This window comes from Zonotrichia leucophrys, chromosome 1 (assembly GCF_028769735.1).
Source record: "Zonotrichia leucophrys gambelii isolate GWCS_2022_RI chromosome 1, RI_Zleu_2.0, whole genome shotgun sequence".
NCBI lineage: Eukaryota > Metazoa > Chordata > Aves > Passeriformes > Passerellidae > Zonotrichia > Zonotrichia leucophrys.
Window position 1 is genome coordinate 63,327,712 of NC_088169.1, and position 25,801 is coordinate 63,353,512.

The window sequence follows — 25,801 nt, forward strand, 5'->3', positions numbered from 1 at the left end:
CTACAGTTATTCACAAAGGCCTCCACCTTGCCCTTCTCTAATTTCCCTGAGCTATCATCTTAAATGATTCCCACTTGCTACCTAAAACTTCTCAAATGCAGCACTAACAGCCCCCAAGGATCCCTTCTGAGCAGCCCCTTTCCTGCACAATGCCCAAAGTACTCACAGGGCAGCCTCTTACCAGGGGCACACCTGCCTGGGATGTTGCTGTGAACTGGGATGGCCAGTTCACAGCAACAGCTGCAGCATCTGAAAGCAGCATCTCCTCCTTTGCAAATAACTTTGATACACTGCTATTGATGCATTGGTTCTCCTCAGACTGGGAGAAAAAGGGTTTGGGGATGTAAATATGAATGTGCTTTACAGATTTCCACTCTTGCTTTATCTACACGAATCTTGAGATCTCCTGAGCATGGACATGTGGCTCTGGATGAGGCTGCAGCACTTCATGCTCTCACCTGGAGCAGCCCCAGGATGCAGCTCCCTGTGTGCTGACCTACAGCAGGTGATCATGCTAATGCAAGCTGGATACTTCCAGGAGTTGGACTATGATAAGCCCCCAGTTATCTGGATGAGCTGCCATGGGGAAAAGCAGGATGTAAGCCTACAGGCAGGGATTTACAGATCTTCATAAGAAATTTTTATTTTGGAGTTCAGTTCACCCTTGGTGATGAGGAGAAGAAGCCGTGAGCTACACTGGCAAGACCCACATGTTCAGAAATCATCTGATGACAATGCAAATGGAAGCCATCAAAGAAGGCCTGGCCTTGAAGTGCTGAACATCTTCCTTCAATGAATATTAGGCCTCCTTAATATTTATCTGAAGAGTGACTCTCAAAATGAAGAAATCTAAATAATTCTTGTTGTAAAAGCTCTCTGCTCTGCAAACAGGACTGGAAGGTTGGTGGTAAACCTAGTAAATAGTATTTCATATTGGACCTACCACTGGTATTACCACAGCAAATAATAAAGAACCTAGTTTCATAGAAGCCATCACATCCTGTTTATCTTCCTGCTCAACTATTTATAGATTACAATCTTCCCCTTGCAAAACTGGCAAAGTGAACATTCAAACAAAGATCATCTCAGCTGCCAGTCTTGCTCAGTGTCAACAGGGACTAGTAAAGAGAGAATGCTCAAGGACCAGAAAATTCCTGAAATGTTATTCAATACTTTGGCTAAGCAAACAAAATCAATTCTGTCAGTATCAACTGACCAGTTTCACAGAGCCCAGGAGCAGGACCACCACAAGACTTTATGTTAGAAAGGGTCCCCTTCAATCAGAACTCTGTATTGGCATAGAGAAGGAGATCAATCCCTAAAACCAGAAACATTATTAATGCTATCTGGAACATTTCAACTAAAATGAAGTTGGATCAAACCACAGAGAACTTGGTTTCGCCTGTGGTTTTATTATGAAAAGATACATGTTCTAGAGCACTAAATTCAGACAGATGAGAGAGACAGAGACCCAAAATAAAGACAGTACCCATATAAAAATTCCAACTCTAAAAATAGCTGTCTCAAAAAGAGAAAGCTCCATTTCATGAGTATTTGCAAAAGACCTGGAATGAAAATCAACTCTAAAGCTTATAAAGTTATTGAAAGTGGAATAGTTGTTACCTTCTCCATTAAAAGTCTTAATGTATTTCTTCAAACAAACATCAAAATTACTTGACCAGAGAATTTTACCTTATTTCCTTACAATTAATAACCAGGCATTACAACTTTCTGGGGCAAAAGCAGAGCAAGAGCAATTACAGGATGCCCTGGACTGAGCATTTTAGGACTTGGCTCTGGGGTCACGCACGATGTCACTGTCAGGACACTGCACACACAGAACACACAAGGTTCATGCTGCTTACAGAACAATGCTTCACATAATAATCCTTGTCCTTTAGATTATCCAGCTGAGAAACAGAGAGGACACATCCCCATAAACACGGCCTCAGCTTCGCACCAAGAGCAAACTTGTCAGTATGGTCAAATTATGTGAGGCTGTTTGCAAAGCAAGCTACAGGAGGTAGCTCGTAATGTGCACGAAAGAGAATGGAAAAATGAAACTGAGGTCACAAAACACAGTGTACCCGTTCTATTTTTAGATTTAAACAGTAAAATATATCTTGCTAAATGTCCCCTTAAGAGCAAGAAAGTCATATAATCCCAGCTCACTGCTACAGGGTGTTTTCCTCAAAATCAGCAAATTGTTTATGTGAAATCCAAGAGAGCTGTTCCTATCCTTTGTTTTTGGATATGTGAGGTCAGAGGAATCCCTGCACCACGTTCACATAGGTCTGAAAGATACAGCCTGCCCTACAGACAGACAAACTTGAAGGAGGCTCCACTAATGGAACACATCCCAAACCCACCAGAGGAGCTGGAGAGCCCTTCCCAGTATTTGATCCCCAATGTGTGTGCACTTGAGACCAACATCTCTCCACTGAAATCACTGCAGAGAAGAGCCAGTGACTCTCAAAGCCCACAGCTCTGAGTGATCCCCTCGGATTATTTATGAAGGAGGAGGGAAGGGGTGAGGTCTGTTAGCTTTTCCTCATGATTGAACACTGGGTAATCCTTATGCATACGTTGCCTGGGACATCCAGTTTTACAAAGCAGCTGCAGACCTTTAGGATGGTGCTGCAAGGAGAAGGTCCATTTTTTTTCAGGCAAAAGAAGAGAAGGGGCTGGAATTAGGAGGAAGATCAACCATCTCCTAAGTGGAGAATGGAAAAAGGCACTCCAAGTGGCACTCTGTCTTCATTTTCCCACTCACAGTAAGTCGAGTGAATTAAATATTCTCAGAGCTTGGGGGTATTGGCATTTTCAACCACAAAATGTTCCTCCAAAATAAGTTTGCACTAGAAGTGGTCATCACTTTCATCTCTATCTCACAGTTTCAAATCTTCAATAATTAGAAATTGCCTCAGGCAGTAAGAGTCATAAGCCTTTTTTTGGGTCAGCTGGAGCACGGGAACATTGGAATCTGGATGCTTACAAAACAAACACTTTTTCATTTCAACTGTGTCTAACTGGTAAAACATCTAAATCAGGTAATTTAAACCTAAATCTTTTGGCAGCTCAGACAGAGCAGCAAGTATCCACTTCTCAGCAGACCTTTGATTCCAAATCACTGAGGTTAGTCTACTGTAATTTCAGCCAGGACTGCATAGGTATTTTGCAAGCATAATTTTAAAATGCAGGCACAGTTCAAAATTTATGAGATTAGAAGCTGAGGACAAGATTCCTCTCCCAGTTACATTAACATGGAATTCTACAGCTGACAAAAAAACTGGGCTGAGGGACACAAAACCAGAAACAGGAGTCAGGAACACTGCAGAACTGGGCACAAAAAAAAAAAAAACTTAAAGACAAAGCCAGTCTTTAAATACATAAGGATTTCAGTAGAATTTAGAATTCTAATTCTTTAATTCTCAAGAATTTAGAACTCAATTTAAGAAGTGAAATCAGGGAAAAGATCTCTGACTCTCTCTACAAAGCTAATTCACAATGCAATTTCCTGTAACAAACCCTATAAAGACCCTTCCCCCTGGGGAGGAGCTGGATGCTGCTGCATCCAGGCAACCCAGATCCTCAGTGAGGGGGATCCTATAAGTGGAGCTGCTGCACCTCTACAGTTACTCCATAGTGTGCTGCTGGAGGTTGTGACTGAGCAATTTCCAGCTGATCAGGTTCTGCTCTGAGTCTGCAGCTCCCCACCATGAACCCTGTGCGTGTGAGGCAGCGTGAGGAATGCCGTGGGAATGCCCTGGCCCCCTGAAGTGCTGCTGACTTGGCACCACTGGAAAAGACCCACGGAGGTGTGTGAGGACAGAGTTTGGCCCTTTGAACTGAAGAGACACAACACCACTGTTGCTCATGGTTTGTTCTGCTGGCACTCCAAGGTCCAAGCTTATTTCCACATGGCAGCAACTGCAAGTGGTCAAGCAAGGATGAGCCTGAAATATCCCCACTCTAATTGGAAATGGGATGCAACACACTGGAAGAGAGGAATGGGAAGGCAGAATAGGAGGAACAGCAATGTGTGACATGGTTGCACACTGGGATCCTTTTACATTATTCCAAGACCTGTTAAATGTCTCCTAAAATAAGTGAAATCGGTCATTCCCAAGGCCTAGTCCATGCCTATCATTAATTCAGGAATTCAGGAACAGCAACTCATGTCCTTCATAAATAAAAATCTTGCATTTATTCACAGAGTGGCTAAGAAACCCAAATCCTCTGATACCTTCTCTCCACTGGCATCTCAAAGGCTGCAAGTGTCTGGAGCCAGACTGCTTGCTTATCTTGGAGCCACACACCTCCTGATAAGGAGGAGGAGTACAAGTTACTCACAGTGGTTCAGCTAACTGGAGGAAGTCAGCAAGGGAACAGCTTACCAAGCCACTTATTTCATGAAAGGAATTTTCTTTTAATCCTCCTTGAAGATTTTTTTTTTCTTTTACAAAACTAAAAGCTTTTTGAAGAAGCTGCACATTCTCTAAGTCTCCACACTGAAGATCTGAAAGTTTTTTTCCAAATCAGAAATGGCAAAAGTACAATATTTAACAGGTCACTCTGAATTTGTGGAGGGTGTTGTAACCTCTTCTCACAGTCATTTGGTGTTATCTGGTATCTTTCTTAGCCAGCTTAGGGAAGGGATATCCTTAGAGGCCGAAAATTCCTCTTCTGATAATCATTAACAACTGTATTTATAGTTTGAAATTAACTTGTTCATTCCAAATTAGAGTAAGTTTTGCATAACAATCTGACTCACCCTCTGTTTCAGAGCAGAGAACTCTTTTGATAGGAAAATTGTAAACTTCTAACTTATTAACATTGATCACCATGAAAAAAGGGACACTGGCTGGGCCTGGTAATTTTTTAACTCTGCAATAATGTCACTGCAAAATGATGGAAGGATAAAACTCATTTCAAGCTCAGATTTACCAAACCTTTCTATTACCTTTAAAAGCATATTGTGCTTGCACTGACGCCCAGCACCAGCACAACCTACTCTTAATATAAGGTAGAGTTTTAAGGATTTTTTTAATCTTTACTCAGAATCACATGGTAAAATGATCCAGGAGTGGGGAGAAGATCCCCTGGATACTACCTAGAGGTTGCGTACTACTGTAGCAATGGCTACTTGACTGACTACCCCCAGCTTAAACCAAAATGATGCTGCTTGAGGTCTCATCTGAAGGCCCTTTTCAATTATGACACTCTCAAATACTGCAAGTGACTGTAAACCTCAGCCTTTGCCTCAATTTCCTGGACTTATTCTTGCCTACCTTGAAAGATCTTTTTATGAGAAGAAGAGAAAGTCTGCCACCTCTACAACTCATACTGGCTCACCTTGAACACATGGAATGCTTCAAACTGAATGTTGGGGCTTTTATCTCGCAGCAAGTTCATCATCAGCTTCAGGTTTTCAGGTTTGCTGATGTATTTTGTCATGATGGCGAAGTTGTGTCTGTCCAGGATCAGTTCACCCAGAAGCTGTAAACAAAATTAGAAAAATAATGCTCATCTTCCAAATACCACAGAGATCCTGTGTTTGGGCTGGGTGTAACAGGGGCTGGTGTGAGTATCTGGGACAAAAGCAAGTGTAGACAAAGACCTTCATTTAATTGCCATGTTCCATTCACAGCCCCCTCTGCCTCCACATGCAGGCCTTGTCACACTTGGTGTCCCAGACAGAGACTGCCACGTTACTGCCAAGCTCATTGTAACCATGTTTGGAACCAAAGCTCATTGTAACCACGTTCTGAACCAAAGCCCAGATCCGAGCTCAGAGGAGAAGGGACAGCACACGTTCCATAAAATGGCCCAGTGCTTCCCCAGAGGCCCAGGAAAGAAAAGACACAGTGAGCTCCTGTGCTTTTCAGGAAGAGCATCACAAGCCCTTAGTCCTTCTGTTGATAGAAGAATGGCTACTCCATTGCCATACATGCACCTCCATATTCTGCATAACATAGAGTACAAATTTAGGAGGAAAGTGCTGAGACTTTACCTTCAAAGACTGTCTCTTTGTTACATAATTCTCAGAATGAAGGAGTTTTTCATAGTCCTCAAAGATCTAGAGCAACAAGAAAACACAAATGCATCAGATGAATGTCCATCCTTCCTTCTCACTGCTGCAGCAGTGCCTCTAACACTTCACTGCAATGCCAGGCCCAGCTCTTGTGGCCTTTCCTCTTGGCTGGTTATCACACAGGGAATTAACTAATGCCCAGGAACACTCCTCTTCCAAGTGCTGCAGAGGGGGAATACCACATATGGACTGGACGGAACAGGGGCTGGCATGAGCCAACTGGGACATAAGAAGCCAGTGCTTGCACAGCCTTCTCTTACAGAAGGGTGACTGCTGCCAGGACATGTGGGCCCAGTACGTGATGTCCACTCACTCATATCATGGTCATGCCTGGCTGTGTGACTCAATGCAACACCCCAAAATGGCGAAGGGGACTCCCAAATGCTCCTTTTGGGAGGTGCCACCTCATCTGCCTTCAGCACCATCACTCGTTAAAGCTCTTTGCCCAGCAAGGGTCACTAGGAGCAAAGTGTGTGCTGGATTTTGCAGGGATGGATCAAGGGGATCTTGTGGTCAGGAAGACTGAGAGACAAGGCTGCAATATGTTCACACTACCTACCAAACATGCAGGAAAAATCAACATGGCTATCCAATAGTCACAAAAAAAAAACCCAAACAAAAACCCAAAAAAAAGTTCCTTAGGCAATTGATACTCAAAAATGTAAAATGTCAAATAAATGTAGAATGGGGACTGTTCCAGTGCAGTGCTCCAGTATTAAGAGAAAAGATTAGCAGAGACGCTTATTTTGCTCCAGCTAAGCTGCATTAGTGACTCAGCAATAATAAGCCTGTTCTTTATTTAACCTTCATGGTAACCGGAATGAAAGAAATTTGTCTTTTCATTTGGCAGTGAAATAAAGAATACCTCAGGTAACACAAAAATGTGACCCACAGTCTAATTCTGTGATCTGTATCAATCCAATTTTAGTTGAATCCAATGGAATTTTTCTGACCCACATTTGGTCCAAAAGGGAGCCAAAAAATCAAAGTGAAAAATAGCAGCTAACCAAGGGGCTAATTGCCTTAGGAAGATAATAGGAATATTCAGACCTCAGTCCCTCATTTAGACACAGGGAATTTCCAGTAATGCTAAAACTTGTTTCAGTAACTCTTCTCAAAGAAGAGTAAATAACACCTGTATGGCCCTGTCAGTGCTGGGGTATCACAGAACTGGTTAAAACCACGCACAAGTTTTCTCCCATATCTGTTTGCAAGTTTCAGTTCCATTCACACTTGAGGAGATCTGATGCACACGGCGAGGAATAAAACTTGCTCTTAACCTGTGAATTCTCCTGAGACCTTGGCTGTGTCCCCAGCTGTGTGCAGAGGGGGCATCTGCATTTCACATGCCAGGCATGGATTCTGCTCCAGCACAAAGCAGTGTTTGCTTTTACAGTTCTATGTGAGGAGTTTATGCAGAACATGAAACCCTCTGTGCATTTGGTTTTTTTTTTGTAGCCAAGCATAAACAGATTTTCTGAAAAGCCTTTCAGCATTGATACTTACTACATCATAATTTTGTTCCAGAAATTCTGCCACCAACAATTTGTGTCTTGTTAGCAGGTCCTGGGGAAGAACAGAGAAAGGTTAGCTGAGAGAGCAAGTGCCTGTGATTGTCTCTTGATTCTCAAATGTATTTCAGCAGTTTCGACCAGAAAGCATTTACAGCATGATTTCTATAGGACTTTAGGACTATAGAACTCAAATAATGTAATGCTAACAGAATCAAGACAGACCTATTCTAATACCTTTTCTTTTTATTGCTGTTTCCCTCCCACCTTCTCTTGCTGTTGATAGATCACATTGCACAGTAGTCACATTAAACAGGGATGGGCAAAAGGAAGAAAGAAAATTAGCCCTTTATGGAGGATGAGCTATGGTCTCCAAGCCTAAACTGGCCTACATGCTACCCAGAGCTGGGGATGATGCTCAGCCTGAACTGCTATTGCTCATCTCCAAGAATACAAGGCAAATTGGAATTCAACCACTGTATATCCACCTAGCTATTTAATAATGAAAGCTAGGCACCAACTCAAGCTAAGCCATCCAGGCTCCCTCCACCTCCACTCCCTTCCCTGGAAGGAGTCTCAGGTAGGTGAGATGAGTCTCTTCTGTAGAGCTTTTTCTGCCCAGGGCTGGCTTTCTGACACAAAGCAGCAGCAGCAGACCTTCCAGACAGCTGGACAGACTGCCTCCCACTCCAGAAGGCTAATTAATTCAAATTCAAATTTAAAGAACCTCTCCCACAGAATGGTGATGCTGGTGCTCAGTGACAGAGATGCAAATGTTCATCTCCAGAAGAAACTGTCTTTTTCACTGGATGAGTAGCTGTGAAATGAGTGGCCAGTGTGAGGTATTTAAGTGTGATTTTTTGTCTTACTGCTTCTTTTAAAATACAACATTGATCTCAATAAAGGCCTGATGAAGTCCATTCAAATTGGTATTTTTCAGTGAATCAAGCTGGTATTTTTCTGCTCTTTTTTATAATCTTTTTCTTGGTTTCCCTACCCAGGCAGAGACTGAAGCTGATCAGGAGCTCAAGCTCAAGCAGATGCACAGACACATCCTCACAAATAAAAGAAATCCTTTACATACTAATCCTTTAATTTATTTTTACCATCAATTATAAGAGGAAAGCAGAGCACTACAAAATCCAGTGCCTGTTTTAAATACATCCCTTCATTTAGCAGGACTGCAGTGACAGCACTTTTAAAGGCTGAAGTGAAACACATGATTCAGGAGCTTTTATGCAGGGCACTTGGAGGCAAGTACAAGTCCTTCAATAGGGGGCACAAATGAAACATAATCCAAAATGAGTTTTTCACAGGAAATGAGGAAGCATGGAGCAGCAGCATTCAGCCAGCACATTCCAACTGCTGCTTGCACCGTCCACAGACAGCTTGTACCTTGAAATACAAGCCCTTTTCCTCTGCATTTTTAACAACTCTGCTTCCTCTCTGCAGTGCACCTGGATAACTTTAATTAAGAAGTACATCTTCAGATCATAATTCCAGTGCTTCCCTACTATAAATATCCTCAGACTTTAATGCACATTTAATTGAGCCCTCCTCTGGTGCATAGACTATCCAAGGCTTTCAGCTCTGAACCAGACACTGCAGTGGCAACTGCAAACTCAACATGGGGACACCAGAAATGAAAATGTGAGTTCAGTAATGCAGCAAGCAAATAATCACAGCACTTCTTTTCCCAGTATTAGAAATGAGGTAGCTCCATATTTCAGTTGCTTCCACATCATCTCTTGCTGTTCCAGCTATCCCGAGTAACAGACAAACAGGAGATGAAACGAGCAGCTGGTTTCTTTCCAGAACTGACCATGTATCAGGTGCTAAGAGACAATTTCAAAAAAAAACTAAAAATGCTGTTTATACATTTACCCCAAGCATTTTAAAAGGTGAACTCTGTCCTTTGTCTGAGGATGAACTGCCCTCATGCTCCTCTCTTTCCAGTGCACGCGAGGATGTAGAATCCTATTTTTAAATCCTGCTAAAAATACACTCAGTTCACAGGGGACAGGAGTACATGCTACAGCTGTAGATCTGTGAACAACATCAATCTCTCTTCTTTTTGGGAGGACTGTAGCAGTCTACAGTCCCTGCACAGCTTAACTGACCCTTATCCCCATCCTGCCTCCTGGCTGGGGCGAGCACTGCTCATCACCACCAACAAAGTTTGCTGTCCTGCTTCAGCAGGACCTGGGCAGAAGATGCAATTCTCTTCTGTCAAGCTGGGAACTGAGTCCAGGAGCACTTTTTCTGACCAGAGACAAATATTCTTCTGAGCATAGGGTAAAATGTTTCATGCCAGAAACAGAAGAATTAAATACCTCAGTTATGTTGCATTTTTATACCTTGTCTGTGCTTCTGTGCTACTTTGAATTTCATAACCTTTACCTAATGGACACCACAACAGTGAAACTTAAAATAATGGAAAGATGCTGCAATTGATTAAGGGGTGATTTGAATTGCTAATCCTGCTCAAGTCATTACTGAAGAATGCAATGTTATCTCCATTATGCAAATCTTTGTCCCATTCAGTAGGTTAGTAAACACCAGTAAAAAGCCAGGCTTCAGTGTATGTAGAATCACTGAGCTGAGCTCTAACATTCCTTACAATTACTCCTGAGGTTTATCTAATCATATTTCTAATTAGCTTTGAAAAGAAAGAATAAACAATGTGTTTCTATGACAGCAGGGAGCTCAGTGATAGAAGAAAAAAAGGAGTTGGATCTATATTTAGAAGAGTCTTTGACTAAAAAGATTTTCCCTCAGCTTTCTTAAACTGTTTTTCAGAAATAAATTAATCTTCCCTGTATGTGGAGTTCACAGGCATCGAATTTATTTTGGGGTTTTTTTTGCTCAGAGACTGTACTAGCACCTGGTGGGAAGGAGGACGGTCACATACAAACTCCAAGAAATTTGGCATCTTCACCCAACTAATTTTTAATGCAACACAAACTCTACACAGTACACTCTGCTCTACACTCTACAGAGCCTATGCAGTGCTTCCACTTACTTGGCTTTCAGCACTACAGTCCTTAGCCTGAACCATGGGTCACAAAAATAAGACTATGAATACACTGCAAAATAATCAGCAGGCTTGGCATTCATCTCTACTTGACTGCTGAGCTCAGAAGGGACAGCAAAAATTACAATTATTTCAAATGCTAGTTTTAAATGTTGCCTTCTATTCACTCGTGTGGTCATGATGGGCAGTGGGTTTGTGGTGGGGGAAGGTAGGGAGAGAAGAAGGTTATGCATTTTACAACAGCTGTAGGTAATACATGATTCATTTGAGTTTTAAATGGTAGCATAAAAGACTGTGAGATATCAAGGTGAAGAGTGTTTATTAAATACAGATTTACATTTCTCTAAAGATTCTTTGCAGAGTTGATCACTGTTGTGAATCCTGCTACAATCAGACCAAGGTCTAATTAATTGTATCCTTTACTGAACAATAAACAAGCCACCCAGTTCAAAGGCACACAGCGCTCAGTGATGACTTCTGATGGAGTGTTGCTTTTGACACAAACTATGATGCATGTACTGAATAATTTACCTTGAATGTAGCAAAGGCATCAGAAGCAATATCAAATGTTGACATTTCCACATATTTAAAAAAGTCTCTGAACTGTTCTGAGAACAGTATGATTTTGGCCAAGGGCTCATGGCGGATGCACTCTCTCAGCATGATTCCACAACGTAAGGCAATATTTGGGGATTCATATCTGGAGAATGAAGAGAAACAGAAAACATCAAAACATAGTAGAAAGAAGATAAACAGGCACCTTTCTAGCAACAGGGAACTTTGTGGCACGGGAACACCTATTGGGAGGGACACCACCCACCAAGGGCAGCTCCCAGCCACAGTGCTGTGCCCAGCTGCAGGACCTCATCCCAAAGCTCAGGAGCAGACACAGACAAGGCTGCCAGAATTCTTCATTGCAAAACTCTCTCTTCCCAAGCCAAACCACATTTTAGTGTAAATTTGCACTATTCCCCCTCTCTGTGGAAAGACCGTGGGGAGTGTGCAACATTTCAACAGAAACCCTTCATCCTTTTGGCCTTGTGAGAAAGCACAGCCTGTACAATATAATAACCTCCCTTTTCAGATTCAGTTCTGAGCTCCTCAGTTTATTCAAGAAAACTGTAACACCTCATGACCATCCATCACCTCCCACTCCTCCTCTAGAGAACATCACTCTGCAGTATTGATGAGGAAAGCAGGAAGAGTCTCTCCAGGCAGTCTATGCAGGATTAAGCTTTCTGTAGCTCTGAAATTTATTTTTTTTTTCTTCAGTTTAGGAGGAGTTGGGCTCAATGCCTCTTCTGCAGAGGCTCTGGCTGTGATGGGACACAAGCAGCCATTCCCCAAGCCACAATCCTGCCATGGCACAGGAGGCCCTGCAATAGCCAGGAGCCAGCACACATCTCGCCCTCGGAAAGGAAGGAAGGGAGGGAGGGGGGAGGAAATTCAGATCATCTTCAATTTCTATAAAGTCTTGATTTCTTTAAAGCTGAAATTAATCTGAAACAAAACTGTTAGAAACACATTAAAAAACAAAAAGGATGAAATCCAACAGTCAAGAAAGATTTAAAATTATTTTTTTCCAGCAATTTTCCAGAAATCATGTGAAAGTGGTGAAGTCCAAGGGGACAGAAAGCACTCTCTGTTTCAATAAACTGGTTATATTATATCAGAGCTGTGTATTATCACCCAGAGCTTATCAGCATCATTTTTCTTTTGCACAATTAATTCCTATCACTAGGCCAAAAGAAATACATTTTTTTTTAAAAAGGAAGAAAAACACAAAATGCCATCTGTGCTGTAAGTGAGTGGGCCCTCAAATTTACCCCTAGCATGCAGTTTAAAAGAACAGTTGTGTTCTGCAAGCATACCAGAGCTGCATACTTCAACCTGCTGTCAACAATAGTTGGCTTAATGAAAATGGATTGCTATTCCAAACAGGCAAATGAAGCTTCCCACCCTCAAGGAAATGCAGGCACTCAAGCCCCTATTTGTTTTGGTTTGGTGAGGCATTTGCAAACTTGAATTTCTAACTCTTCAGACAGCAAAAATTCACTGATGTTTCCCGTTGAGGCATCAACTCCATTAACAGGAATACTAATTTTTAAGGAAAATGAGGCAGAGCTGCTCCTAGGAGTGCAGCCAGGAAAATATTTAATAGTTGGCTAATGAATATTTTGGTTGGAATAAAAGCAAATTACATTGTTTCCAGCACAATAACTTTTACAAACATTAAGTATCAACAGAATCATTCTTAGTCAAATGCTCCATTATCTGGAAGTGGGTTATGGACCTTTGGCTGTTCACACAAGCGAGGGAAGTTGGGTTTGGTGCCTGGAATAAGCCTGGAAGAAGTTTACAGGCTGCCCAGTCATAGCTAGCATGTCCTTTGCACCCACACTTACATGCAAAGCCACCAGGCAGGAATGATAGAAATGTGATTCAAATCACTTCTAATGAGCAATTAGTGCTCTATGCTGGTGTATTTCCACAACAGAAAAAAAACAACAACTGAGTTCTTCTCTGTTTGGATGAACTTACAACCTGAAGAAACCCGCACACAGTGAATACTGGAGAGAACTAGAAAATGAAACAATGGACTTGAAGTATTTCAAAACACTTATTGTGAAGCTTGAAAGGGGCAAGACTGAGAGCAGAAAAGCATTTCTGTGCAAGGGGAATAATTCTTCCATGGTTAGTGCAGAAGATGGTACAATGTGAGGAGCACAGGCAGGAGATTTGGAAGGCATCAAGCCTGGGAGACACAAGGTCTTAACCAGATGCATTCTGATCTGACTTTACATTACTTGTATAGCCTGGGTTTATCCTTGGATAGACTCAAGGGGAATTCTCCAACCTCAGCCAATACACCACTAAAGCTTTGACTGGGCTGTGATGTGAAGAGATCATCACAACACAGGCTGGGGCAGTGTCTAGGGTAGAGATAGCATGTGGCATGAGATACAGATAGATATTCATAAAGAAGCTTCTGAATTTGTCACTTGAGAGAAACAATGCAAGTGCCATAAACTAAGTCCTCAACAGTCACTGTCCTGGAGGGAAAGTATTTTAACTTACAAAGAACAAAGTTATTTCTGGGCTAATGCAATAGGCTGACACCAGAGCAAAAAATTGGCCCAAATACAACTGGTTCTCTGTGTACACCAAATACTGCACTCATCTGAAATCCTACACACAAAGCCTGCACACAGAAAATAAGATGCTATTAAAGCAAGTGCAAAGCAATCCTTAAAGCACGTGCAGCAGCAAAGTCAAATAACCTACAGAAAAGAAAGAAAGCAAAAAAAGAAAGTCGACTATGTGCTATGTGTTTTCTGAAGCTGAGAAGCTGGAAGGAAGCAGGCAACAAGTGAAATGAAGCCTAAAAGGTAGGAACTGTTATCTCAAGTTGGCAGTTCCACTGGAGTATGAGACAGGAAACACTGGGTGGGAGCTCTGATTGAAGATCCTTCCCACCTAACAGAGCTCACATTAAGCCACAAAAAAGGAACCTCTTGCTTTTGGGGACTGACACAGGGCAGAGGAAATTTTTGCATCCAATGAAAGTTCAGCAGTCACAGTAATCTTGGGCCATTTCTTTTATAGTCATGGTAGAGGTGATTTTTTTTCTCTCCAGGTAATACCATGATGTCATGTAACAAACACAAAATGGCACAACTCAGCCAAACCCACTTTCCTTTAGCAGAGTTTGATTTCCTGTATTTCCTATAGCATTATATAAATATATATCTATATAGTATAAATAATATAATTTATTCAGCATTAAATAAATAAGAAAGCATGTCCTCAAGTCACATTTTCATGTGTTGGTGCCTAACATGAGGCGCTTGTTTCCCTGTCCTGCAGCTGACTGCACACACAGCCCCACGCTGCAGGCATGCAGCAATGTGTGTGTTCAGGGCCCTGCCCTGGCTGCAGGCACAGATTTTGGGCCCCATTTTCAGACAGTCCCAGCAGCAGGACACAGGCAGGGAAGGCATCATCACGTCTGACATCATTACACTCTTCTACAGCCGCTGCTCAGGCTGGGCAGGACTGACTCTGGGCTCCTACTGATGGATTCAACTGCACTTTTTAACAGAAATTACAGAAATGGCAATTCTGAGCCAGTGCAGCGCTGCAGAGGGCCAGTCAAGACATCATGAACAAGGACCTCAAGGACCACAGACACTGCTGCACGCAGCAAGAGTCCCAAAAAAAAGCATCTAAGTGATGCTATTTAAATTCATCCACCAGCTCAGGTCACTTGCTGTAAAATGTCTGTCAGAAGCATATATGCATAAAAACTTTACTATCTTCTTAATATTCCTGGTTGCTACAGATGCCAAAGAAAATCTGGGACATAATCCAAAGATATTTTTATCTTTAAATAAAGCCCAGACATATGGTAGTGATACATGCTCAATGTGCAAGATCAAAATGAGTGAAAAACTGAAAAAGCAAAGACAGAGAAAAGGGAAGAAAATTATTGTATATACATAGGAAATTAAAAACAGTTTATAATAATGATAGAGAGAATTATCATCGTTGTCCTGAGGTTTAAAAGACCAAAAAAAAAATTAATACTGAAAGTTGTGGAGTTAATTACAGAAAGAATTTAAAGTTGAAGTTCATTTGTGGCCACAAGTGTTGGAGAAGTCTGTCCCACAGGCACAACTAGTCTTTTAATGCATTTTTGCTTCTCTCTGTTCTACCACTCAGTTATTTATAGACACCACTGCTGGTCACTCCTGCAATGCAAAAAGGTCTAAATGAACGTGAGCGGTCACCAGCAATGCTACACAAGAGTTCACGGTGAGAAATGGGTCACATAGGGTGCAGTCAAAAACAACCAGCACATAATTATTTCAACATGAAGGTTTGGTGAAGAAATAACAGCCAAATGGAATAATCTGATCATGAAAAAGTATAGAGTTCCATAGAAAGAAAGTCAACAGGAAAAAGAGTAAGAAAGCTGGAACAAAATCTGAAACCCCTTTCTTTTTTTTAACTAAAGGTGAGAAAGTAGATGAACTGCACTGCCAGCATGTTTCAGGCAATGCTCTTTAATGAAACTCAAATTAAAGCACCTACCCTTTTAGAAGCATGAATAGGATATGTGGATGGGCACTAATGTATTCCACAGTAGGGCTGCGTGTGCCAATTTGTCTTCGCAGGATGTTGTTGAATATCTGGGAAACATCCTTTTTGCCCTGTTAAAGAAGCAAAATATATCTTTGCTTAGAAAAACACGAGCAAACAACCATTTACTATATCAATTTAAAGTGCAAATGAAACTGAAATCAGAACAGCTCAGCCTTTTTTTTCCTCCTGAGCCTCTGCCTCATATTTGCTGTTTCTCCAATGCCACAGGAAGGCTTCCTCCTTCGGGAAGCTCTGAAGGCTCCCAACTTCCCCACTCCCATTTGCACCTTGTTTTCCCTAAACAAAGATGTGCATTCCTCCTACACTGGTTATTTCAAATAGGAACACTAAAGCACATTAAAAGCAAGCCCCGACCCCGAGCCAAGCCTGCAGCTGCTGTGTGTGCTGTTACTCCCATAGCCTCCAAATGTGAGTAACAGAGCTGGCACCAAACCACTGCCACACTGCCTACACTTAAAAAGTTAAAGCTTTTTATCAGTCCAGTGCAAACAACTCCAAGCGTGTGATCACATTTCTGAAAATCAGGGTTAAATTTAACCTGTGCCCATTATTTACCATGGAAAATGGAATAACTGCTGCCAATAAAATGGCTGCATCACGTGTGTGTCTCTGCTTTAATCAAAGCTGAAGTCCTTCTCTTTGTCCTGATGTTGTGCTGTATGCACCCATCTACACACACAGCTTGTCTCCAAATGCTTCCCTGTGCACACAGCTTTCCAGGTCTTTCCAAATCATGTTCTGTTCAGTCAGAGGGCTCACCAATACATCTTGCATTTGAATTCCACGTCCTCCGCCACCACTTTCTCCCCTGGCACAGCAGCCAGATTGATGTGAAGTTCAGGGAGGTGGGAGATGGTTGCACTCAGGACCAGTAACCAAGGAACTGAGTCAACAGCAGGTCACTATGCACAGGGCAAGCTAAAGCAAAAGGTCACCTATAATCTGTACATGCTGATGGATCTCTCTCGGGAGGACAAACATTCCTTGGCAGAGAAATTATTGAATGTTTGAAGCCAAGGAGCAGACAGTTTCACACGGAGGAAAATTCCCTGGTTTCACCTCTACAAATAAATCAGTGCCGAGGAACACAAAATATTCTGCCTTCCTACTTGTTCCAGCCCAGCTGGCTTGGAGACTTCGAGACTCTGGGATTTAAACAGGAGAATCAAATCAGTGCAGGCCAGTCCATCTGCCTTTATCTGCAACACTTTCTTTGACCCTTGGACATAATTTCAAATAGGCTAATTCTGTATAAAGTCATCCCATTCTCCCCTATCTTTACAACACCCATATCATATGCCTGGAATCCTGTGATCCCCATGGGCTTCAGCAGTTATTCCAAGATGAAAACAATTCAGACAGAGAAGAGCTGTTGAAAGGGTGAGGTAAAGATGGCCAGAAATTAAGTGATCCTCTCTGCTATGCCAAATTTTATATTGGTTACTCAATACTGTGTGCATTGCAGCACAATATCCATGAGCAGAGAGGAGACAGATACAGATATATAGATATAGATATATAGATATATAGATATATAGATATTAGTATCCAATTATAGCTAATTTTCTAGAGATCAGTGGCAGGGAAAGCCAGAGTTGATCTCCATGGGTTCTCCAGGAGGGAATGGAGGCAAATAGAAGGGAACCATGACAGATTTCCCTCACCACCTGACAAACATTAAAATTGTAAGAGTACTTTTGAAACACTCCTTACTTGGATCTGCAATTGAATTTTGCCTTATAATGAAATGCATGTGGCCACTGAAGCAAAAGATAAGGCAGCATGAAGAGAAAGTAGCTAGACAAGAACAAAAGAAACCTGACAAGGATGCATTATTTAAATAAAAAATTGTATAATACCTATATCATAATGTAGCCCCTGTTTCAAGGCAAAGTAGGGAAAAGATTATAAAATGACCAGTCCTGGGCTTGTAGTTATTTACTGCCTATTTTAGGGGCTTTACAGTTTGTGAACCTTTAGGCTTACACACAGTAACATCTACATTTTTAGTTGACTTCTGTTGTTTGCACATTTGCCTCAGTTTTTTGAAGTTCAAAAATAAATTTCATATTTTACATTTCTGAAAAGCCCAGATCTTGATTCTGGGCTCTTGCCCAAACCTGACTTTAATGCTTCAAAACAATATCATCACTGAGATTATATCTTGTTTGTTGAGTGGCAGAAGCAATAAACCTGTGTCTTCTATGGATGTGTGATGGATGTGGGATGGAAGTCTCCCCTACACTGTCTTTGAAAACACATCTTCAAAGGGAAGTTCAGCTGTGAAAAACTGGGATCAAAGTGGGCAGCAGGGTTGGTGAGGAGGACACAAGGAATCAGGACAAAACAGAGTAACATTATTGCCTTCAGAAATCAGATTTTCAGTAGTTTATGATTTGCTTTTTACCATTTTGTATGGATCAAAAAATTAACTTGCATGTTACAGTGAGATGAAATTGCTTGTTCAATGAAGCAAGTTAAATACCAGCTGTAGCCACCAATATAACAAAATGGAAACAGAAAAGTTGATAAACTGGAAAAGTCAGTGGGAAGACATGAAGACAAAGCAGCACATGCTCTTACTGTCCTCTTGTTCAGTGATGTTTGGTTTCTAGTGTTTTGTCCAAAGAACATGTATAACAGCTTGGCTAAATGATTGGAAAGCTTTTGCAATTAATAAAAAATATATTTTGCAATAAGAATTATGAGAATTGTTTGTAATAACAGCAATTCAACAACAATTTCATCCAGTGCCTGCTTTTTAGGACAGTGTGTTCAATAGGTTGATACAGAATTTTTCTCTGGCAAAAGCAATACAGACTGTCATGTAACTAAAAAAATGCAGAAGTCTCCCTTCTGTGCTTTCAGTATCTTCTCCTTCCCTCTTCTCCATTTCTCTTAGAGGGTTTTTTAAGGGCTTGGTTGTTGAGTTTTTGAGTATTTTTGTAATTAGACATTTAACAGGAACCAGAGGATGCACAGAGAAGACAAAGCATTAAAAAAAATCCACCTGAACTTAAGACCTGAGGCAGAGTGAGAGAATTCCACTAAAAATTTTCAAAAACAGATACATTCCATTTTCAAAAATTAATACAAAATAAATAAATCAGTCCTTGATCCTGGATTTACTGGTGGTAGGGGGTGGAGTGGAAAAAATGAAATCACCCATTTTCCTCCCTTTCATTCATTTACAAAATGGAAAGAAAATAACTCCTACACACAACTCCCACAAAGGGTGTCTCTGAGAGCATCAGATCTCTTTGAGAAGCTGATTTTTCCCTCCAGCAGCTGCCTGTGCATTGGGTGCTGCTCCTGTTCCAGACCCAGTGGTGGAGTTTGGCTCCTGGCTCGGGGGATTTCCCGCTGGGGGTCGGACACTCGTGCGGAATCCCCAGCGCCCACAGAAATCCTGGAACTCACACCAGCAGCCCCTGGGCACCATCCCAGCTGACTGGAAACCACAGGGATGACAATGACCTGACAGTTTATTCCCATCCCTACCGGTCAACAGTAAATTAACAGGATTGATATTTATCCTGAATTACGGCAACCTTTGCTCCTATAACTCTTCTTCTCCTCACTTACAAGCAAGTTTAGTTGTCATAGCAGTTGTTTACTAGGTTTTTGGTTTAACAATAAAGCTGGCAAGCAGTTCCACTGAATATATAATTTTATATTTAAATGTATCAAATTAAAAAAATATATACACACACATTCATTTTAATCTTTCTACTGTGAAAAAAAAAAGTTATATTCCCTTATTCTTTTAATTGAAACAGTTAAGTGGGGGACAGCCAAATTACCTTCTGACCTGCTGTCTGTTTTTAACATGTTTTTCAATTCCTTTCCTCTCAACTAAACCATTTTAATTCTTTCAGTTTTTGTCATATGAAATTCTCCATGCTTCCAATTATTTTTATTCCATGTCCCTGAACCCTCTCTAATTTGGACACTCTTCAGAGACAGCAGGTAGCTCTATTAGCACTATCCCAAAGATCATCCCTGCAGTTTACAAGTTTGGTCCTAGACAGTCTTCCCAGCACCATGACCTATCTTGTTTGGATACACATGGAAATATTTCTTTATATTTTTTGTTTTAATTTTTAAATTTAAATCAGATTTACTGCCAGTGTCCTCAGGACACCAACCAATCTAGAGCAGCAACTTTCTTCAGCCTGTGGAAAACAGTTTTGAATGCAATGAAGTTATTTAGACTTCAGAAAAACATGGCTCTAGTCACTGACAGCACCAAGACCAAGGAGTTGAAAAAAGTTTATGAATGTTGACCTACCTCAAAATCTATCAGCTGCAGGTTGGCAATGAGTGTCACTAGAAGGCCACTGTTGTAGAGCTCTTGTGCAAGCTGGGCCACGATTTCTGTGGGTGGCTCTTTGTCTGTGGTCCCACACAGAATCTCTTTCATTGCTTGCAGAGATTTTGACACTTCCTCCGATGCCTTTTTGCCAGCAGATAATGGGATTTGTTTTAAAAAAATGAAACAGGAAACAAAAAAAAAGGTGTTCTTTTAAAAGGCACGAATTTCAAAACAAATGTTTCTTAATGTACTTACAATTAACATTATCTATTGCAAAATGATATCATAATTCTAGGTAATCATGGAGGCTGGAGCACCCATACTGTACCCTGCAGGCCTTACACAAGATAAATTCAATTTATACATGACATATCACCATTTACAGACCATAAGCACAAAATAGAACCAAGAGAACAATCACCAACCAGCACCAGTGAGACCCTTTAGCAGGTTTGGAGGCAGGCACAGCCCTGCAGAGGCAGCAGCAATTTCGCTGTTGCTCCCCTTGTCCTCCCCAGTGGGCTCCATGGCACTCGTGGGGCAAGAGGCTCCAGATGAAGGTGCCAAGCCTTCAGGTGGCTGCTCCCACCAGAGGGGTGCTGCTGGGCTGCCTGCCCACCCAGTGCTTCCTGATGGGCTGTCCCGGCTCCTCTGCTGGGAGCCCAAACAAACACTCACAGCCCTGTGGCACTGCCTAACCCAGCAGGCAGCTGAACCCTGCACAGCCACTTGCTCACTGCCCTCAGCAGGATGGGGAAAGGAACTGGGGGCAGGAAATAAACGTTTAGGTGGAGATAAAGATAGCTTGATAGGATAGAAAAGGAAGGAAGAAATAGCAGCAGTAAAACAACAACAACAACAACAAACATCCAGTGATGTGCAGTGCAATTGCTCAGCAGCCCGTGCCCAGCCAGTTCTGAGCAGCAGCCCTGGCCAGCCTTCCCCCAGCACCGTGTGCTGAGCACAATTCCATGTGACAGGGAACATCCCTTTGGCCCACTGGGGTCAGCTGTCCCAGCTGTGCCCCCTCCCAGCTCCTTGAGCCCCAAACCACTCTCTGGTGGGGTGGGCTGAGGAGCAGAAAAGGCCCTGACTCAGTGTAAGCACTGCTCTGCAACAACTAAAACATCAGAGTGTCACCAACTTCATTCTTATCCTACATTCCAAACACAGCACTCTACCAGCTACCAGGAAAAAAAATCCACTTTATCCCAGCCAAGCTTGACAGCTTCACATTGCCTCATCTCATTTCTCCTCATCAGGTGTGGTTTGAGCCAGCATCTTCCACATGGGATTTGCTCACTGAGGACACTTCAGCCTCAGGTTGAGAAATTTAAATGAAACAATTTGCTTTAGTAAAGCTCCACAGCTGCCACCAAGTGAAGTAAAACAGATCTTTCACATCTTTTGCTCCCACCTAGAGTATACTAATCCTGTTCAATGTTTCAGGTACCTAATGTAGAGGATGAATCAGAATTGCCTTACAAAGAACCTTGATCAGCAGGATTGCAAGAGGGAAAGGAAAGAGCCATGCCTGTAAACAGGTAACAGCTCAGCATTCATGCAGTCAGCAGGTGAAAATCAGATATGAGTGATAATACAGATTCCCAAGGAAAAGAGCCACTGGCTACAGCATGGCAGCTCTGGCTCACACTCTCCTCACAGCCATGCTCCACTTTGAACCAATAAAGACTCTGTGGAGGAAAGGAGTAATTTTTTTTTTCATGTGGATATGTGTGCTGTAAATCCCACCTGCTCCAGCCATGGGGCTATGGAGGCAATGGCTCCTTCTGTGTTGGGTTATATTTAATACACACATCACCTGCAGCAAGGCTGATTGGATTCTTTGGCAGGGAGTGGGAAGGAAGTAAGGAACAGGTCTGAAAGCAAAGCTGAGAATGACAGCAAACTGCCAGGCAGGATGCTGAAGACAGCATTTCACATATTTGAAAGACCTTAACTTGAAGTTAGCCTTTTGTTAGCATAGCAGGTGGGAAAAAAATCAAGACAAACACAGAAAATCCAAGAGCGATTTGTAAAAGCTAACTGGAAATTAATGGATGTTCAAAGCCACATCAATAACTTCAATATATCTCTCATATATATTGAAAGGAAAAACATCATGCTTTCAAATACCACCCCATCAATCTGCATAACATAACTCCAGTGTTCTGAAGAGGCATCTCCCACCTGCTGCTGATCTCCCAACATTTTCAATCACAGATTTTATTCAAATTAGTGAATAAAAATGATACAAAAAACCTAGAAGTCCTAAAAAAAAACCAAAACCAACCACACTAAAAAGCAACTTTTACCTTGTAGCTACCTGGAAGATTTAAGCATTGATTTTGCACAGCATAAAGAACTGCTCTCCCCCAACCTCTTTGTACGTACTTGCAGTTTTCTGCTGGTTGAGATAGGCCGGCATGGGCAGTGTGTAAATGAGCATGACTGTGTGATAACTTCTAACAGCAGAAATCTTGATGTTCCTTACCATCACTCAGCAAAAGAGCCTATTTTTACCTCAAATGTTAGTCGTGTGTCACTTGAGATATCCCACAGAGTACAGATGGGATTAACAACAGGGGCTCTATCTTAGAAACTAAAGCTCTAAATCTTTATAAGAGCTAGGGAAATATTTTCATTTCAAAGGCAAAGCCCATACATTTTTGGCTTTCCACCCTTTCTGCTGGGCTGGGTGTGAATATCTCTGGCATTCTGTAGTTTAAAAAAACCATTAATAACTTTGCTTTCAAGTATAAGCAGTCCTGTCTGATACGTAGAAAAAAGCTCTGCAGGACTCAGCTTTAGGTTTAATTCTCAAAAAGGAGGCAAAAAAGAGCAACGTGAGAAAATGAAACATAAAACACTGGTGCTGGTGGGCAGAAGTGGCCACCACAGCTGCATTTCTCTGATCACCTGCCATCCCATCCACTCGTCTCCTCAGCTTTCCCACATGCAATTTACATTTCATGTGCCATTTCCTCCCCCTTCACAGCCTCTCCATGGTCTGTGTTTTGATGTGCAACTCTCCACCAAAAGTTATTCACGGTCAAATCTAAGGACTGCTCCTCAGTGGATATCCCTCACAATATATCTGGAGGAAAACCATATCCCCCAAACACAGATTCTTAAATTAACAGCCTTCGTTTTGACATTTCCACTTAATCTCACAGCAATTTTAGAATAATACTTTAAGTATATAAGCACTGTTTCTGGGATGGAAACTTTCTTAATACTCAGAGAAAAAAGACATTCCAAGATCCAAAGACCCAACATCTGTCCAAAACAAACAACAAAGCACATTTATTCACTCAAAGACATGGAAAATACAAGATGACAGAAACACATCTGCATAAGAAGTCAGACCAGTCCTGAGTCTCTTTAGGAAAAATTGCAAAAAACAACAGAAAGCTTCAGCAAGATATCCTCACCCCAGCTGTGTCACAAACAGAATTTCAGTGACAAAAAAAATTAAAAGGATTTGCTAGAAACCCCTAATTCTGACTTCTATGCTATTTTTTCTTTTCAGTGGCAAGAACAACACTAGCAAAGTGCTGCAACCATCACTCCAGCAGAAGTTAGGGTGCCAAAGAAACAATTTCATGAAATATCAAAGCATTTCAGCCATTTGGCTCACTCTTGCAATTAGGCACAATCTTATTTCCAGCAGATTTTCCTTTAATCCCTTAGGTACAAGTCCTTTCCATCATGACTGAATTTATGCCATTATATCTAGAGAGGCTCTTGTGAATAGAGAGGAAAAAAGAAGGAAAGGAGAAAACTACACACATAATCCTAAACAGAACAGCTTATACATAGACAAACTAATGTCAAAAGTGGGATATGCTGAACTTTGGGCAGTCAGAAGTTGCAGGTAGGGACAAAATAGTGAGATTGAAATGCAAGCTGATTCCCAGCACACACAGATGAGTATTGCTGTGCCTGCACAGGTGTCAGGATGTCAGCCTCCTAAGCCAAGTTTCTGGTCTTTCCAACAAGAACTGACTCTGCATCCACAGAACGTAGCTTATAATGGCCATCAACCCACAAGAGGTTTTTGGGTCCATTTTGAAAGACAGGATTTTGTGTAAATGTTGAAATCTAACAATCATTGGGTTACTCTGCCAACCCTACTGGACTAGATGATTCACAACAGCCTTGCAGGTGGAAAACAGACAGTATAGATAAGCCTGCATAACTTATCTATGTTAAATTATAAACATGTTCAACATCCCCTCCTCATAAAGCTGATTTTTTGTCAGTTTTTATGTGTCTTTCTAAACCTACCAACAGCTTCAACCAGAGCTGGAAATTTTATAAGTTGAAGATTTTTGTCTCGGTTTATTTTCCTCACACATCAAAGTTTTGTCACTGTTGACATAACGGGAACATAACAGAAAGAAAGGAGCTTACAGAAAAATGATTCCCTGAAATTCGATATGAAAAAATCTTCCCTGAAAGACTAATTGATCTTCAAGAGTGGGATAGGCTGTGGAGGGGAGAAACACAAGAATATGGCAAATAGGCACATACAGGTTCTGTCTGTGTACCTAGCACATTTCCAGGTCCAAAATCTCTCTATAAACTGTTTCTCTCTTGCACAGCAGCAGACAGTAACACACAGAGATGCCTGCCAGTGCCATGTTAAATACTCCAATGTGTGATTCAGTGATCTGCCAGTACTCCATGCTATATATTGCAACTGAAAGCATAAAGCTCCTTGATTTGGTCTTATCTGGTTTAAAAATATTCTCACTGTGTGATTCAAACCAATTTTTCTCCTAAAAAGCAGTGCCAATGCAGCTCTCTCTACATGGAGGATTCCCAAGAAAGGCCATTAGCAGAATCTGAATCAAGCAACCACGTAACCTCAGGATCACCCCAACTGACTTACTCTTGAAGCAATTTCATGCTGAATGGATCTACAGGGACAAACTGTGGGTATTTTGGATCAGGAGGCCTGATGTCTGTTATTTAGCAAAACATTATGGACCTGTACTCAAGGAAGCTGGCAAAGACAATTTGGGCAAGCAAGCACAGCAGGGAAACGCCTTTTAAAAGGATGTATGATCAAATGGACAAGACAGGTTTGCCCCACCTGGACATAAATTCCTTTCCCACTGTTAAGGCTGCACTTAAGACAGAACTAAAGGTTCTGAAGGTCCTTAAAAATAAAAGCAACCAGAAGAGACAGGTTTAAACTCTTGGCACCAGAATCTGATAGTATCTGGAGTTTCTCCCACCTCTAGAGCAATAACAGGCCTTAGCAGAACAGGGAAGCTGAAACATGAAACGCTGCACAAAACCCCAGGACACACAGAGCTAGGGGGAAGGGGTGCCAAACCCTTCTTATCTCATTCCCTTGGTTTCAGTGTGCAGCAATGAGATGGAAAGCAATTTTGCAACTGGCTCTGGCAGCTGCAGAATCGCATCCATGGGTATTCACGTTCCCGGCAGTCACGCAACTGTTCTTCCATGCAAATGCACACAGAGCCCTCTGCATGCACCTCATCTCACACACCAGTCCCCAGAGCTCTACCAACACAGCAGCCAGCCAGGTGAGCAGCAGCCAGGAATGGCTTCCTTGTTGCTATGTAAAAAAGCAGGATTTATTGATAGAAGTATTTGTTCCAGATATCTTGAAGTCTTTTAATTGTAGCCTTAATAAAATGCTGCTC

At 41.7% G+C, this 25,801-nt stretch overlaps 1 protein-coding gene across 2 annotated transcripts in view; it reads right to left on the reverse strand.

Moving 5' to 3' along the window:
- The window catches only part of CAB39L (calcium binding protein 39 like), a 43,242-nt gene that overhangs the window by 3,624 nt on the left and 13,817 nt on the right, over window positions 1–25,801 (reverse strand). For both annotated transcript variants that reach the window (XM_064714911.1, XM_064714919.1), the window contains exons 3-8: window positions 20,097–20,261; window positions 15,734–15,852; window positions 11,171–11,339; window positions 7,601–7,660; window positions 6,014–6,079; window positions 5,356–5,499 (exon numbers count right to left, since the gene is read on the reverse strand). In XM_064714911.1, the coding sequence (XP_064570981.1) occupies window positions 5,356–5,499; window positions 6,014–6,079; window positions 7,601–7,660; window positions 11,171–11,339; window positions 15,734–15,852; window positions 20,097–20,261 (723 nt within the window). The remainder of the gene's footprint in view (window positions 1–5,355; window positions 5,500–6,013; window positions 6,080–7,600; window positions 7,661–11,170; window positions 11,340–15,733; window positions 15,853–20,096; window positions 20,262–25,801) is intronic.